Source organism: Orbicella faveolata, unplaced genomic scaffold (assembly GCF_042242905.1).
Source record: "Orbicella faveolata isolate gen_17 unplaced genomic scaffold, um_ofav_v1 contig_3, whole genome shotgun sequence".
In the NCBI taxonomy this organism is placed as follows: domain Eukaryota; kingdom Metazoa; phylum Cnidaria; class Anthozoa; order Scleractinia; family Merulinidae; genus Orbicella; species Orbicella faveolata.
In genome coordinates this window covers 10,115,001-10,132,274 of record NW_028301558.1, presented here as the reverse complement: position 1 = coordinate 10,132,274, position 17,274 = coordinate 10,115,001, and the positions used below count along the sequence as shown (strand labels likewise).

The window sequence follows — 17,274 nt, the reverse complement described above, 5'->3', positions numbered from 1 at the left end:
AAATCTCGAACTTTTCCGAAGTCGTCCGAAGAAGCTGTCTGGCTTCCGAAGCTATCGAAAATGGCGGCTGCGACCTTCTCGCCAGTTGTCCAAGCGATTGATCAGAAATCTGTCCATCAGATTTGTTCTGGACAGGTTGTCTTGACCATCGCAACCGCTATGAAAGAGCTTGTTGAAAATAGCTTGGACGCTGGAGCTACAAACATTGATATTAAGCTGAAAAATCATGGCGCTGATGTTTTGGAAGTCAATGACAATGGATCCGGTGTGGAACCCCTTAATTTCGAAGCTTTAACTTTGAAGCACCATACTTCTAAACTCAGAGATTTCTCGGATCTGACAAGTGTTGAAACCTTTGGTTTCAGGGGGGAGGCGCTTAGCTCTCTGTGTGCGCTAAGGTAAGTAAGATTAAGTGTTCGATTTTCAAGTTGGAATTTGGCGGGAAAATTGCTACTTAGAATTCACGGTGTTTTTCTGGAGGCATGAATCAAGGGGATTTGATGGGAAATGGACACCGTTTTTAAGCAGATGAATCTCTAAATATCGCTTCCCGAACGCCTCCGGCCTTCAATATCTCAAAAAAGGGTTGTTGGGAGGGGGGGGGGGGGGGGGTGGGGGGGGGAATGCAGTGAGAGGGCCTCTGCCTGGGGGACTCCCATATAAAAAGGAAGGGGTGCTCGTCAGAAAGTTTAAAAAGAACTTCTAAGTGGTACTAAGAGCCTACTCTGTGGGTATGGCTTGAATTTTTTTTTTGCACTATATTCTGGCATATTTTTTTCAGCTCAATACCCTAAAAGGTACCGCAAAGCTCCTGCTGTGGACCTTTGGAGGTTAAACACCCTAAGAGGTTACAAAACTGCTTTTTTTATAACCCTTTTGATGAGCACCCCAGTCCTTTTTATATACCTCCAGGTAGGGGATTTTTGTTCTCTCAGGAGACCCATCATTTTTAGGCTTCTACTTGTGAGTCGTCAACTCCTTTGAGATGCTGGTTCATGGAGAGATGTGGTGACCTAATGATTTGCATGTTGTCTGACTCCAGCTGGAGTGCAGTGTATGGTATTGTGTGGTTCCAGAAAATATCCATACTCCCTCCACAGAAGAGATTGTAATTTCCTGGGGGGGGGGGGGGGGGGGGGAGGGGGTTGGGGAGGCATTATGTAAGACCAAAAAAGTTAGGTCCAAACAGTGCTCAAGTTAGCTTGAATATCACTCAAGTTAGCCTGAATAGCACTCTGGTTAGTCACGGTTAGCTGTCAATAATGGAAATGGGAATGCAATATTAGTTAAAAGTCTGCAAATGTCATGTACACTGACTGAAGTGAACTTGGTTGAAAGCACCCAGTTTTCCTCGAGCTACACTCTTGGAAAACTGATCGCTTCTCGGAACATGATAGATTGGCATCCCATTCTGGAGAAAGTGTCAATACTCCAGGTCACTTCATGCTATGGGGCAGGCTTTCAACATTTTCGGCCGGTTTCCTGTGTGAGACTCTTTCCACCTTTCTTAGAATACAGTATGAAAGTTAATTTTAATAACTACATGTATTTGTTTAACCCGTGTTCTTCTTATGATTTCTCCATAGTAAGCTTTCTATAGTGACTCATCATTCGTCTCAAGCTGCAGCAACAAGGCTAGAGTATGATCACAAGGGAAGACTGCTTTCTAAGAATCCTTGTGCCAGGGATGTTGGCACTACTGTGTCCTTGCAAAATCTGTTTTCAACCCTACCTGTACGTCATAGAGAGTTTCTGCGAAACATCAAAAGGGAGTTCTCAAAACTGGTCCATGTTTTACAAGGATATTGCCTTGTTAGTACAGGTGTCAGGATAACATGCAGTAACCAAGTGGAAAAGGGAAAGAAAACAACCATTGTGTCAACAAATGGAAGCGAGCAAGTAAAGGATAACATCACTTGTGTCTTTGGACGAAAACAGGCGGGTGAATCTTACTGCTGTTCTCTTGTTAATCTTCCAGCTGGGGTACCAATAGAATTACAGAATAAAGCTTCAGTTCCTATGACAATATTTCTTTTTCAGCTGTATGCTGTAAGAAGTCATATACACCCCTATGCTCTCTTACCCTGTACCTCTCACACCCCAGTGCCCTACCTACCACTCAAGTCTTCTTGCTCATCCAGGTTTCCTCATAAACTAGTACCCCCCACCCATTCAAGGTACGCTCAAACCTCTTACCTTCATCCCCTGGAGAAAGTGCTGGTGCTGGTTAGGGCATGTCAGTACTTGTGTGGGGGTAACAGGAGTTTCTATTCATTTTTGTTTTACTTCATTTTATGTTCTTAAACAGAAATTACCCTCAGTGTTAATCACCTCTGTGTCATCATACTATTTAATTATGATGGCTTCACTGTGTTGACAGGATCTTATTTTCTCTTAGATCCAAACTATAGTGGTATTTGAGCAGTCTGTGCCTGCTGACGAAGACTGTAATGAATTTGGCCTTGATGCATCAAAAATTAATATACAGGAAAGCCTCTTCAGGATTACTGGATATGTTTCAAAACCAGATCATGGAATGGGGCGCAGCACTGCTGATCGTCAGTTCTTGTACATCAATAAGCGACCCTGCGAGCTTGGGAAAGTTTCTCGGGTCATCAATGAGGTTTATCACATGTACAATAGACACCAGTATCCTTTTGTTATGCTGGATATTTCCCTTGCAAGAGGTGAGTTAATTAAACGTAAAGAGTCACTGACATGTAGTTAAGCCAAACATGGGAATCATTGCTACCTTCACTATTTCATAGGGGTCTCTACTTTTAGGGGGACACTACTTTCGGGGGGGGGGGGGGTGTTTCTTTTGGAAGTTTATGGTGGATTAGTAAGTTTATTTTATGGCACTTGAAAACGGAAAAATACACGACTTATGGCTGTTTCCATAGAAACGATCCCATGGCTGCAAAATCTTGACCAAGAAAGAACCCATGAGAACGCTCGGATTTACCTTAAGACAACCTTGCCATGTAATAATACATTACATTATTGATTTTGCAACCAGTAGAGACGTATTGACTTAGGGTGGCTGAACACAGTTTTTGATACCTGTGTTTCATTCACTTTTTTCTCTAAAACCCGTGATCTCTCAGTCGCCAAAAATGGCAGCAAGCAAGTTAACAACACAAAAGTTGGTTTTTTGATGGTTAAGCTGACGTGGGTCCTGTTGCCATGGCATGATGAATAAAAATAAAAAGGCCTTTAAAAGCGGTTTTGTTTATTTGTAGAAAATCTAGGCATTAGATTTTCTTTATAATTTGCATGCAACAAACTTGTAACGATTCTCACAAGTTAACACCATTTTGCTAATAATTTAACAGAGAGATCTTTAATTATCCCTTGTTGAAGGTTCACTGGAATATCTAGAATTTCCTTTGTTAAAGTTCAATTATTTTCAATACTCCAGTTATTTATTTCCTAAAGTATTTTCGTACCAAATTTTGTGAAATTCTAATGAGTGGTTCTCGAGAAATAGGTGTATTTCCGAGAGTGGAATTTTTCTTTCAATTGCAATTTTTTGACTTACTACGCATGCGTTGCATTTAACTGGGTTCTTTTGGTAACAAAGAAAAAGCTGAGAATTGCTGGGCTCTTTGCATCGTTACCTATTTTGCCTTCACTACACAACCGAACACACTGAAAGGTTGAGGCATGGGCGCGTTGGTCAGCCAGGCCCAAGATATGTTTTATTTGCGACAATAAGCTTACAACAAAGTGGATAAGGATACATCAAGTAACGTCCTACATGCGCCAAAGCCGGACACGTAAACCCCAAAAACCTCTTGTTAGGAAAAATAGGGACCGTGTACCCCCGACCAAATGCAGTGGCGCCACCTTTGGGGTTTTAAGGTTGGCCTATAAACAACAGAATGAAAAAACAAATCATATGACGCTAATTACACAATAAAAATAAACCTTATGGGAAAGCGCTAGTGGCAAGGCTGACCGTAGAGTGTCACAAGTTTCTGAACCGTCTCTTTTTACAAACGTACTACCCAGGAGCCTTCGCGTACTACTCTCCCACCCAGTTCTCTGTTCCGTGTCGGCAAAGTATTAATTTATGTCAATACCGATTATCACAAATTACATTTTCTAACATATCTTTGTGATAAAAGACTAAAGCAATCAATACACTGCTTTCAATTATAGAGAAAAATAGCACAGATAGTGCGGGTGTTGAGTAAATAAATGATCGCTCTATTGACGGCGTGTTTGTCTTTTGCAATCCTTGTGCACGCGCTGAATTGCATCAGCAAAAGCGCGCGCGAAGACTGTGTTCGGCCACCTCCCTGGTATGATAGCTCTGTAATACTTGCAAAAGCCTAAAGTGTTACATGGCTCTATGGGTTCATGGTGCAACTACATGTATAATGTTGTTTTAATTTCTAAATAGTATCGATCTTTCTTCCTTAGATGGGGTGGATGTGAATGTCACTCCTGACAAGCGTCAGGTGTTTGTCCAGGAAGAAAAGGTCCTGCTGGCCACCATTAGAACCTCTTTGAAGAGAATGTATGACCCTAGCACGGCTTCATTTGATATCAATTACAAACCTCTAACGCAGATAAAACTATCCGATTCATTCCTGTCGAGAGACGTTGACAGTGTCAGTTCTCGTGAGATTGGGGAACTGCAGAATCATGAGGATTCGTGCACTGCAGTGAAGCAAGACAGAAAGGTTGTGGAGCCGGCGACTGTGTTGACATCAAGGTCCGACGTGCCTATCGAAAAAGGAAAGTTCCCTTCACTTAGCAGCTTTAAGAGGAAATTCTCGTCTCTTGATGAAGATCTGGCAAACAAAGCTAAGGAGCCTTGTAGTAAACAAGTAAAGCTTACCAGTATCTTTATTCGGGAAGAAGGAGTGGGAAGTTCTTCCTCGACAGTGGCGACTGGATCACTAGGAAAGCGTTCGTTTGCTACTTACGGCTTTGGAAAGAATGAAGACCAAAACGAAAAGTGTGAAAGTAGTGATATAGACGCTATTGAAATCAGGGAAAAAGTCGATAAGGGAAACTTCATTGTGGACCGTTCCATTCCAGAATTTGGTGACGAAGACTGCAGTGGACAGAATGCAAGTGATGACGATGTAAAAGTCATTGAAGTCAAAGAGAGAGCCAGTGAAAAATTCTTTGTAGATGAGAATTCCACCCAAAATTTTGAATCAAGTAGTGATGTTCGTTTGAAAGAAAGTCATCCTAAAAGAGAGGAGAGGGAAAACGTGCAGAGTGACTCAACTCGTTCGGAGACAAACCATCAGAAAAAGGTCAGCAGAGCTACGATCTATCAACGGAAAACAGGTATCGAGGAAGACTCATCTAGTGAATCCATACTTGTTGTTCCCAAACGTATCAAGTCTTCGAAATCGGATCGTGTTTTTAGAAACAGAAGAGAAGTTACAGTGAACTTTAGTATGGACCAACTGAAGAGGAAGCCAAAGACGCAGCAAAGAGAGAGCTCTGGGGCAGTTGAAGCTCGCTTGTTTAGAGCCAAGATTGCACCGGATAGCAACTCCAGCGCTGAAAACGAACTGAGAAAGAACATCAGCAAAGAGATGTTTCAAAGGATGGAAGTCTTAGGTCAGTTTAATTTGGGCTTCATTATCACAAAGCTGGATAATGATTTGTTTATAGTCGATCAACACGCTTCAGATGAGAAATTTAACTTCGAAGATCAACAGCGAAACACAACGATAAAGTCGCAGCGTCTCATTGCTCCGCAGAAACTTGAACTAACGGCTGCTAACGAAGCTATCCTCATGGACAATGTGGAGATATTCCGAAAGAATGGATTCGAATTTGAGATTGATCCAAACGCCGAAGCAATGAAAAAAATCAAACTGGTTTCCCTTCCCACGAGCAGGAACTGGACCTTTGGTGTGGAGGATATCGAAGAGTTGATTTTCATGTTGAGTGATTCCCCTGGTGTGATGTGCAGACCTTCTAGAGTGAGAAAAATGTTTGCGAGTCGAGCGTGTCGCATGTCAATCATGGTTGGAACGGCTTTAAATCATGCTCAGATGAAGAAAATTCTGTGTCACATGGGTGAGATTGAGCATCCCTGGAACTGTCCTCATGGTCGACCCACCATGAGACATCTGGTGAATCTTGGTATGCTGCCGTCATAAGATTTAAGTTGAAAACTGATTCGCCTGTTTTATGTCTTACCTGGTCGGAAGTCATGCTCAGATGAAAAAGATTCTGTTTCACGTGTGAGATTGAGCGTCCGTGAAATTGTCCTCACGGTCGACCCACCATGAGACATGTGGTGAATCTTGGCATGCTGCCATCATCAGATCTGAACTGAAAACTGACTCACCTGTTGCATATCTAACCTGGTCTGAAGAGCGTTTAGTCATGCTCTGGTGAAGAAGCTGTTCTTTTGTTGGCCCACCATGCATGAGACATCTCGTAATCTTCTGTATGCATAAGCTGTCATTATCATGTTTGGATTGAAAATTGCTGTTCGACCTGAAACTGTTTTAGGTTCATTATGTCCAGTATCTTTCCGATTCATAGTTGAGTTTATTTTTATTTTTCTGTATGACATGAAAATTATACGTTTTCTTTATTTCTAACCTTAATATATTATCGTAAAGAATAAAGACGTCAGACGTTAGTTTTCCAACTGTCAGTTTTCTTTTCGTTCAGACTTGGACGAAATACAGCCCATAGAAACAGAACTTTAACGGAAACGGGACTGTTCATTAGCAGAACTCCAAACCTTTCTTTAGTTCCTCAAAATGCAACCCACTCCTGCGTTGGTAAGGTTCTGCTTTTTTTTTTTTTTTTCATGGTGTGCACTATGGATTTGCGATTTTTCCGCTGGTCAGGATATTTTAAAGGGTACACTGCAAACGTGTTTCTCGCACTGTGAATCTTTTTTCTGCAGTTAAACTACACTCGGAAACTTCAAGACCAAGGGAAGGAGGAAGAATTTATAATGGCAATTCAGAAAAGATCTTTGGGCGTTTAGTTTCCTGGGTATCCCAGGAGAGTGTCGTGGAACCCGTTTCTCACTTTTGGGGGATGGGGTGGGCAGTAATTTTATTGCATATTCCTTTTCTGAGAAGATTACATGAATTACCACGAATAGTGAAGCCTGCGGTAGCAAGCATTCCCCTACGAGCCAAGAGTTTCTTGCCTGCTGGTCGCGGGAAATTTGGGGCGAGACAAAATAATGGCGCACGGCAGGCTTTTGGCCAGATGGGTGCACATGCGTCCTCTGGACGCCCACGTTTTACAGAAAATTGTTTTATTTTTCACATTTTGCTTTATAAATTGTTCATTTAAGCAGATCCCATAACACATTTTGGACGCCCACTTTTCAATCGTGGCTAAAAGTCTGGTGCGCGGCCTGAATGAGGTGAAAACTCTTTCGTTCGTACGGGAGCACTTTACGCGCGCTCGAATAGTTAGATATAAATTCTTCAAGGTGTTACAGCGTAGCTCAACAATGAACAATCAGTTGCTTTTTTTCCTGAAATGATGAGCTCGCCAATGTCTTATCAGCCAATCACCACTAAGAAGAAAAGTAGAATAAGCCAATAGCGTAGCACGTCTCGAGAGTATTGAAAACGTCGCGCAACTCACGCTACAACTCTGTGCTGCATCAAAATCAGACTAAAATTTTTGGGCACAATAACTTCAGCTCATATAAAATAAAATCTTACATTTATTGGTCAGATGTGATCACAAACAGCATGTCACAGGATTACATATACACGAGCTTTCAACTCGAAATCTATTTTACACAGCTCGATAAAATCGCATGAGCATTTAAAGGGTTCAAAGGTCTGCTCGTACTCCAAAGCCTGGTCCTTTTGGTGGTTCAGTCAGCGTCGTCAGGCCTCCGGCGGGCTCACAGGAAAATCGCCCACTCCTGGGAAAATGTACTACATCTTAGTATTGCAATGAAAAACGAAAACTTACAGAATAGAGGCACGCAACTTATGAACGAACAAACTATCGAACATACGAACACACACACACACAAAAAAAAACGTTTGAAAAAACAAAGTAAATTTTAACCTGGGCCCTGCTTTTGGAGTTCTTCCAGCGATGAGGTCATCAAGAATTTCTTGTGTGTCCTCGGCGGAGAGATCCTCCTAGAAAATTCAACAGATATTTAGCAAGTCCACTATCAACGCCTAGACTATGTTTACCACACAATACGGCGCGCCAGATACTTTTACGGAAGTGTTTTAATGCCTAAATTATTCGTACGTTATATCCGATATTAGTGTAACTCTACTAGCGTTCTATCAGGAATGCTGTTCTCTGATTGGCTACGCTACTCAATGTCTATTCGGTGATAGATAGTAAGTAGCGTAACGGTGTGCGCTTGTTAACAAAATGATGGCCACTTCTTTGCGTTTTTGAGGTATCTGTGAGGGGGATTTATAGAAAGTTCTGAACGTCTAGTAGATAATTTATACTAAAACAATTAGATTATTCGCTCCCGATTTCTATGCGTGATAGTTGACTCGGGCTGCGCCCTCGTCAGCTATCACGCGATAGAAATCTCGAGCTCATAATCCAATTGCTTATTGATCCTTATTAGCAACACGGACATAAAGCATTTTATGACTGGCCCTAAGGGAAACAGTGAGTTTTGTTCCCCCTCGACCTCAGTGACTCGCCTTGGGGAACACTGAGGGTCTCGGGGAAACAAAACTCAGTGTTTCCCTTCGGCGCCAGTCATTAAGTGCTTAATCATGCAAAAACTTTCCACGCTGCAATTTCCTTCATTTCAAAGGTACCGAGATGTTACCAGCTTGCATATTACCAGCATTTTGTATGGCATACAGGCCATATTAGATATACATGTAGCTAGCCGGCGAATAAGTCCGGTTTTGATTTTGAGATTAACCTCCTTCAAGACCTTCAAAGTTGCTCTTTGGGCTCGTCACGTATTGCGCGAAAATCACTCTTCTCATCACGCAACCTTTGAAGTTTCCTGGGCATGATGAAGAGAAACGTGAACTCCCATACTGAACAGGTCGTTGGCAGACCCAAAAACTAAGGTAACGGTGGATGTTGGAAATGTGAGAACTATGCTCTCTGTGGGTGAAACAGCCCAGGTCCCAGCTGAGATGAATGTTATGGCATTGATGTATTATCTAAACATTTCAAGGAGATGGTGCTACTCACATAGTAGTTATCGTTAATCTGCATCATTGGGGCATTAACACAAGCTCCAAGACACTCCACTGATGTCAGAGTAAACATGCCGTCTTTAGTCGTTTCACCCATCTTGATTCCTAAAGCAATGAATGCAGAGCATTTTGAGTTAGCCTTTAAGTGTCACAACAAAAAATAAGTGCAAGGTTTTGGTACCAATACTTCTCACAGTGGTGCTTAACACGGGGTTTCTACAAATAAAGTGATTACAAGAATTGTAATCCCCCCTGAATTGGATGTTAGTCCATTCCATGTGACACCCCCCCCCCCCCCCCCCTCCAGCGTTGTTGTTATGTTGCACTACCTGTTTGTCTGCACCCATTCAATATTTTGGACAAAGATCCACTACATGTAAGTCAGTATTATTTCCACAGTGAACCCGGACTGGTCAAAAGTCCAGCACATTATTGGACCACTATGTCCACAGTCTGCATTGTGAGAGATGTATAGGGCTACTTGTCGGTGTATCACTTTATGATATACTACAAGTGTGTTAATTATATCTAATTGTAGCTATTTGGTACACTTGGGGAAATCCACAAGCAAGTTTGGCAGAACCATGGTTCAGATTTTGGCTCCAACATGCCTTGCCAAAAATACCCATTAATACCCATGGCATACAGTAGCATACTCATGTTGACATCAGGACTTAAACTTAAATGTAATGTTGCTAGACAGCAAAAGTAAGCAGGGCTACTGATCGGACTGTTGTAAATTTGGTAATGGTAATATGGCAATCATGGTTATAATAGGACCTTTCACACTCTTAGCTGTCCAATGCAATGCCCAACTACATGTATACCTTTTAAACAATCAATCTGACTCTTCTGTATAGCTTGCTTATATTCTGCATGTAGTTTATCTACGTTCTGCCATCGTTTTACGCGTTTATTGTTCATGTATATGTATCTTTTTCCTTTTGTACTTTTTTGATATCAATATAATTGATATGTCGTGTCCATTGTTTGTACGTGTCAGTGACCAACACGAAAGCCTATGCTACTTTGGTCACTGAGCACATTTCATTTTGGCTATTTACTGTTATATTTCTTTTCTCTTTTTAATTAATGTAATTTCTGTAAATACTGTTAAAGTTATAATTTTTGTAAATAGTGCAAAACAATAAAAATATAACAATCTAATCTAATGCTGTCAAATATGTTCAAGGTTTATTCAGTACTGTGCAAATTTATTGCTGACAGCAATGTACTTAGCATACCTAATTTCTTGGAAATAACATCCACAACCATGTCAGAATCTCTCAGTTGACAGGGTGTTGTTGTGCACACCTGGATGTGGTATTTTCCAACAGGCTCCCTGAAAGGCAGAATAATTGTATTGCTTTAACCATACACTTACTTGCCAAGCAATATCATTTTCCTCAACTTATGGAAGAAAAAGCATCCTAAATCACAATTTCTAAACCAGCTAAACAACACCCCTCCCTCAACCACTGTTGTTCAACAATAATGAAAGTCCAAATATTGAGATTTATAACTGAATGTATCAGTCAGTTGAAAAGCAACAGAATAGGACAAAGGAGTATGTACACAGACAAACAAACCTGTTAAACATGGTGTAAAATGTTACCACTTCATACACTCTCATTCTTGGCATCTCCAACAAATCAGCAACATAGTTCATTGCTGATATTGGTACCCAACCTGAAAGATAAATCATACAAAATTCAAGGTGCTACTAGCAGTAATGTGTTATGGTACAGTGTTGACACAGAGATACATGAAGTGGAGAGCTGCTATTAATATGTATTCAGCTGGTAAGAAACCAAGTTTTTAATATTAGTAGTTTGTCACTAGTATTGAGAACTTAAGGTATCAGTAAGGGGAAAATTTGCCATTTTGCATAATTTTACTTTTTTAAGCGGTTGGATAAATCTTCAAGTAATCTTTAAGATAAAAAAAGCTCCACAAAAAAATCTTATATCTGCCGGTGGTTATTGCGCGAGAAAGATTGTTTTGCATATTAATTACTTAATTGAGAGTTGACAAGTTCTGTCAAATGAATTAATTATCGAGGCAAGAAACCACATGCCATCAAGATCATGCTGAGTTGACACGCGATTCGCGCGCCATAATCAGTGCCGGATGTCTTCGAAGAAGACAGAGCGATCTTGCCCGTTTTCATCGGCTAAAGGAAGGCCAAAGAAGGCGAAAAACACTTTCAACAAAGAGTGGGCCGCTAAATTAGCGGAAAGCGGCAAAGGGTTCATTTTACAATCAAGAAAAATTGCTGAATGAACTCGACAACGATCGCGATCACAAAGCCAGCGAGCAGGCCGAAATGAACGCAAGCCGCGCTAAAATACTGTTGTAAGAAACTGTCGAAGCAGAGGAGATTGACGAAGAGAAGTGGACGAGATTGAAAGGCAGATTGATTGTACAAAATTAGAATCAGCAGTGCAACGTTTTTTTTTCTTACCCAGCTATTGTCATTTCTTCCAGTATCTTTGCCTTTGCATCAACATCAGTCGATGTAGTCCCGTTTACGACGTCCTCTCCAGCTTTTCCTTTTGAGCGCTTGCATTTTCTCGGGGACCTTCTGCGGGCCTTCGGCATGTTAACAGTGACATGGTCATAATTTTGAAGATTAGTCAACCGATACGTAAAATTTCGAACGCTAATATAGTAAATCAAAAGATAATTTCACGTTTACTAAATTTGGAATTCTGACTTCACACATGAAAAAGCGGTTTATTCACTGGTGAATAATTTACCGCGCGCCGCGCGGAAATTTGTACCTGTTCCATGTTAACTGTCACAGTCCTATTGTTATACAGAAAGTTGATTCCCCTGCGGTGTCTCCCTTGGTGTGATAATCTCATAACACTTGGATGCCGCTGAATTTTATTTTTTCCCTGTTTCTCGAAAGTAAAAAATAGGCGAGTTGTACGTGCATTTCGAGTTCCAGGTCGGCAGCCCCTGGACCAAATTGGCTGAAATTCGTAGAGAATGTTGTCAGAACGATCGCCGACAAAACGGTGCCTGCGAATTCTGATTACTCTTTTCATTAAAAAGTTATGCCTTTTTTTCTCGGGCAGTCCTATTTTTTTCCCTTTTCTAACTTTATCCTCTTGTAAAATAATGACAAACGCATGTGCCAAAAATCTGAGACACGGTTTTTGAGGTCAATGTGTGAAGAAACGGACGCGATGTTAATCGTTTTCTCCGACTTAAATTGAGCGGGCGTATACCTTGATTTATGGTTCGTGAAGCTTTGTAAATATATTCACATTTTCGAAACACGGTAAATTTCTACCGTTTTAAACAGGTCGGGTCATAATCTGTAGTTATTAAGCTTCCAGTAAATATACGGTTTATATGGGTTTTTGTTAAAGCCACGAACGCTAGAGCGGACCGCGCCCGGATGGTCAAATGGGTTATACTGATACCTTAAGCTATTGAATAAGTAAAGCTTGAGGGAATATTTTCAACACAAAAATGAGTGAAATTAATAAATGACAATTACATCCGATGATGACAAAATGTTATTAATTTCGCTAAAACTTCAGTTATATTTCAGTCACCACAATGTTTCATAAGCAACGTTTAGGTTACTTTGTTTTTAACAAAATAAATTAAGCATCCCTAAATGTATTGTGCAGTCAAAAGAAAAACTAAATTGAAGTCTACACTATTTTATTCATCTGTATGACTGAGGTGGTTAAGGTCACCTGACCACAGTTGGCCAAAGGGTGGTGGTGGCTCCACTAAATAAATCACTATCCAGTTGTTACATGTAAGTGTTACCAAAACAAACTGCACTATCTATGGAATCACCTTCACCTATCGTGTTCATGCCAAGCAGCACATAAGACCCCTGAATATCTACTGAGTACTAGTGATTTATCTGGAGAAAGGTGTTCACCATTTTGTTTTTAAATAATTGAGGCCTGTACTTCAAAATGTTGAAACTATGAGTTGCTTTCATACCATGCTGTCTCTGTGCAAGGTCCAGTATGGGTATAACAGCCGCTGCCTTGTGTCCGGCAGGGTAGTTCTCCATGATTACTTTAGCTCTCTAAAAGAAACAACATGTGTCCACAAGAAAGTTGAGTCAGTGAAATCAGAAAAAAAACTTCCTGAGTTCTTACACTATGACCTTCTGTTGACCAGTCAGACAGTTCAAACATTATTACAAAAATGGTTGGGAAGATAAATTAAGAACTCTGTTCAAGTTTGGACAACTACTGGGATTCGTTTCCCAACATAAAATACAAAATACCAGTTCAGAGAGCGTAAAGAGGGAAAAATGCAAAAATAATGTAACTGGCCCACAGTCGGCTGTTTATCAACATTAGAAACTCATTGAGTAGAAAAATTGACAAACTGAGAGTTTAGCATGAAGCTAAATTGGAATTTCCAGAGGAATTCAAACTAAAAAATACCATCCATGACAAGGATATTTAAGGACTTTGTTTCATCTGTCCTCATTGCACCATGGGACGTATAAGGACTTGGTTTACTTACCTCTAAGTTTTTCTGATTAAGTTCAAATGGAGTATCAGCATTATTCTCTGGAGTGTCCCGATGCTGTAAAAAAAAACCACAAAAAACACAGTATTAGTTAACAGAGAGTACATGCTCATGTACATGCATATGAGATAGGGCCATGATCCTGTTGGATTGCAAAAAGTCTTAGGAGCATCAAATTACAAAGACAGAGGTTATTCATTTTGTACACTAAAATGACATCAGTGACAAATTTTATCTAAATTAAGAATTTATAAGTGTTATTGGTTACATACATGTGTGTAATAATAACAGTAGATAGACCATTCAGTTTTTGAGCACTTATGGATTTTAAAACAAATCTGTTTCGTAAACCAGCACAAGGTAGGCCCATTCATCAGTTTATCTCCATATACACTGAAGCATCAGTTAGTCTATGTTAACAATATGGTCTGTGAGAAAACTATGAGTAGTCCATCTACTGTAATAGTTTGCTCCTTTACTGTAGAGCACTAACTTGGTTCAACGGCGAAAATCACCTGGACCATTACTGTGTGCGTAAATATACATATTCTGTGCAAAATATTTCTTACATTGTTTCTTTAATTACTCTCAGTTTGTAACTGAATATTATAAGGGTAAGGGGAATGAGGGATACTAGTACACATTTCTCTACTAGTACATGGGTAAACCAAGATTTCTTTTGATTCAAACTCCCCCTTCAATTGAACAAAGAATACAAAATCTGGCTTGGGGTTGTTATGTAACTTACTGTAAAAATATCGTAACTTACAATCAACTATCAAAAATAGTAGCCAGTGTGAGTTACATACAGTGAGTAGCACTTTTCTTTTCTAGGATTCGGGTGGAAGCTAAATTCTCTTTGATTTTTAGCGTGCAAACTTACCACAAAGAGCTTATCTGAAAGGAGTGGAACTGCAGCACGATGAAAACATCTTGAGCCAACACTTGAGCCTGCTTGTTGGCTTGCCTGCAATTTCATGTTATGTCATAAGTTTGCCGCTTTCATTTTTTAAAAGTTGATAAAAGAAAATTAGAATAGTTATCGTACGATATGTTTATGTCCTTACCTTGCCAACATCACGAAGAAGTGAGAAGGATTTTGACAAAGTCCTCCAACTCGACAACATGGCGTCCAAAAAAAAATTGACTGACTTTGGTCAGAGGTAATCAATCGAGACAATAACTTCGTCAAATAAGGTATGATGAAATGTCCTTTGAGAGGAACGTCCCGTCTCTTGGACGCCTTTTATTAATTTTATTATTTTGGACTTATTATATTTTCCAATACAGAATTCCTTTCCTATTTCCTTACGATTTTGTAGAGATAACTCTATAATTCACTTAGTTGGCTGAAAATTTCTCTGGCCGATTGTAATTGAACTTCTAGACCCAAAAACGTTCAAAGTTGTGGGCTGTTTGAAGGATTTTATAGTATGCTCAAAAACATGAGAGGTGTTCGGAAAAGGTTGCGTGTCGATGAAAACAGTAACTCGTGTGACTACATACATGTTCTTTTTGATAAGGCAGGTACCCGAGGGCTGGTGTGGACCTGCGCAAAATTCCTATCAAAACGCTAAAAATAAGATTATTTAAAATTAACATTCATAAAACAATTAAATCAGGGATTAAAATAGGGATACCCTATAACTATTAACTATTACTAACGATTTCCTCCGCCGTGATCTTCCCCAAGGAACGCGGGCACACTGGTAAACGAGCCTACACGCCCTCCCACTGAACTAACAACATACGTCGGTTTCATTCCCACACTAGGGGCAAAATGCGTGACACGCTTAACAAAGGTCTGCGTACTTAGCACCCAAGAACCAAAGAGGCGGTCATCCGAACTGAGCTGAAACGAAACCTTATTAATATGTTAGATAACGTTGCTTTCGTTTGAGAAAAAAGCTTGCTGTAGTTCAATTGCCGGGGAGGGGACACGGGAAATATTGGGATATGGTGGATTGGGGTTAAACTCAGATGAATTATATCCTTGTCAAGTTAGGCCACACTTGAAAATGCTGTTGGTTGCTTAAGTTGTTGGTAGGTACTTCTGGTAATCTAATGGAACAGAGAGACAGAGGAAACAACAACAACAACAACAACTGTACCCTAGTTTTTTTTTTTTTTCTTTCTTTTTCTTTTTTTGTGTTCTCTGAAACGCTTCATATGTCCTTTATGGAGCATCAACATAGCTATGTGTTGACCATTTCTTTTGAATACGGATGTCCTTCTCTCTAGATTCATGGAAAACTTAATAAAGCAAATTCAGCAAACAAGCAATGAAAAGTAATATTTTTATTTCATTCGATTAACGATATTGCGCCCTGCGCCCGTTTCAGACGTGGAGCTTACCATGAACAGAGCAGTGAATTAGTACAAGCAATTTAGCTTTTTAAGGACGAATGCGTTCCAATCGGTACATGAGAACGTTTGCGTCTAAACTGGGCATTAGGGGCTACATAGGGTTAAAACTTAGAGCCGTTATTTCAAGTTCAAATATTAGTTAGTGCTCAAGCGCAGTTAGCAATTACAGCAGTCCGCTGAGCATTTATTCTCTGCATACAACACACAGCAACATTTTCTTCAGAAACCGAGCCCAGAATCCTTTGCCGGTAGGTCGGGTGCAATGCTCTGAAGAAGCTTGGAAGAGGACGCTTTTCCAAATAAGGTCACTAAAAGTGCGACTCCGTAGCCTGTAGCTCTTTCTCCCTAAAACAAAAACCAGACATCCATTTAATGACCCCATGACTGAAAACAGTTTGCAGCAGGCCTTGAAGACAGCCTACAGCATTCAATTAACGTATTTCCACTGAAATTGCAGTCATCTTACCATGTGAACTGGAGCGGCCATGTCAACATGTAACCATGTTCCAGGGTAGTCAAATCCTAAATGGGAACCTAAGTGCAATAACAAAAAAAAATTTACATGACAAAAATGCCAATCAGTAAGAACAGTCAGGAAGCTGTGCAATGCTCTGTTAGCGCTAGCTCGTAAGCAAAATTCTCATGGAACCCGAGACCAAGGACAGATAGAAAAACATTCAAGCCTCAGAGACGGCAGAATAAAAAACTCTACAAACCAACTCTCGAACCCTCTTAATAAATTAGTCGATGTTGTCACCAGGGCGCTAGCTTTAAACAGAAGGGAGTGGTTCACACTACACTATAAACATGGATTTATGTACATGAAGTAAGAATGTCTTTACAGACGGTGTAAAGATAGCAAACCGTCATGTAATTATACTTACCAATAAAAAGACCAGCACAGGATACTTGGGCATTATCGCGATTCTATAATAAAAGCAAAAAATTATGTTAGGTTCACTGTTGGATTGCAAGCTGGAAAAATAGCCTTTTGTGTTCTTCTGCCGTATTTCAAAGATATGTAGCATCATGGAACTGCTAGCCTGCTTTGTAAGGTGACGCTCTTTGCGCTTGTTGTGCAATCTTTTCACACTCGTGAGAGGGGCGGGGGATGGCGAGCCCAAAAGTCGTTCGCAAAGGAGATTAGGGGCTGCGCGAATTTCACTAGATTACGGAGAGGGACTCGACGATAGCATCGCGTTTTTTTATCACAATGAAACAA

General features: G+C 40.3%; 3 protein-coding genes across 3 annotated transcripts in view; 1 reads left to right on the top strand and 2 right to left on the bottom strand.

The window, feature by feature from the left end:
* The first annotated feature begins 1 nt into the window (after nucleotide 1).
* On the top strand, nucleotides 2-6,628 carry LOC110065878 (mismatch repair endonuclease PMS2-like). Its single transcript, XM_089298033.1, has 4 exons — nucleotides 2-398; nucleotides 1,587-1,938; nucleotides 2,399-2,687; nucleotides 4,429-6,628. The coding sequence occupies exons 1-4, from the start codon at nucleotides 61-63 to the stop codon at nucleotides 6,135-6,137; spliced, it is 2,688 nt and encodes an 895-aa protein (XP_089154159.1). The 5' UTR covers nucleotides 2-60; the 3' UTR covers nucleotides 6,138-6,628.
* Nucleotides 6,629-7,666: 1,038 nt separating this feature from the next.
* LOC110065897 (NADH dehydrogenase [ubiquinone] flavoprotein 2, mitochondrial-like) lies at nucleotides 7,667-14,860 on the bottom strand. Its single transcript, XM_020773071.2, has 9 exons — nucleotides 14,753-14,860; nucleotides 14,569-14,652; nucleotides 13,680-13,742; nucleotides 13,143-13,230; nucleotides 10,757-10,856; nucleotides 10,412-10,509; nucleotides 9,163-9,272; nucleotides 8,041-8,117; nucleotides 7,667-7,891 (listed from the first exon to the last, which is right to left on the bottom strand). The coding sequence occupies exons 1-9, from the start codon at nucleotides 14,810-14,812 to the stop codon at nucleotides 7,798-7,800; spliced, it is 774 nt and encodes a 257-aa protein (XP_020628730.1). The 5' UTR covers nucleotides 14,813-14,860; the 3' UTR covers nucleotides 7,667-7,797.
* Nucleotides 14,861-15,966: 1,106 nt separating this feature from the next.
* LOC110065893 (putative aminopeptidase NPEPL1) overlaps nucleotides 15,967-17,274 on the bottom strand; it is a 10,464-nt gene continuing 9,156 nt past the window's right edge. The window contains exons 11-13 of the mRNA XM_020773065.2: nucleotides 16,937-16,979; nucleotides 16,519-16,586; nucleotides 15,967-16,397 (exon numbers count right to left, since the gene is read on the bottom strand). Of these exons, the coding sequence (XP_020628724.2) occupies nucleotides 16,272-16,397; nucleotides 16,519-16,586; nucleotides 16,937-16,979 (237 nt within the window). The 3' untranslated portion in view covers nucleotides 15,967-16,271. The remainder of the gene's footprint in view (nucleotides 16,398-16,518; nucleotides 16,587-16,936; nucleotides 16,980-17,274) is intronic.

Excerpts from the sequence above, each read along its gene's own strand:
- LOC110065878 (XM_089298033.1), top strand. The coding sequence starts at position 61 with ATGGCGGCTGCGACCTTCTCGCCAGTTGTCCAAGCGATTGATCAGAAA. Across the intron at positions 399-1,586 it reads AGCTCTCTGTGTGCGCTAAG|TAAGCTTTCTATAGTGACTC; the intron begins GTAAGTAAGATT and ends ATTTCTCCATAG. Across the intron at positions 1,939-2,398 it reads GTGTCTTTGGACGAAAACAG|ATCCAAACTATAGTGGTATT; the intron begins GCGGGTGAATCT and ends ATTTTCTCTTAG.
- LOC110065897 (XM_020773071.2), bottom strand. The coding sequence starts at position 14,812 with ATGTTGTCGAGTTGGAGGACTTTGTCAAAATCCTTCTCACTTCTTCGT. Across the intron at positions 10,857-13,142 it reads CCTTGCACAGAGACAGCATG|GTTGGGTACCAATATCAGCA; the intron begins GTATGAAAGCAA and ends TTTATCTTTCAG. Across the intron at positions 9,273-10,411 it reads TGTTATTTCCAAGAAATTAG|GAATCAAGATGGGTGAAACG; the intron begins GTATGCTAAGTA and ends TCATTGCTTTAG.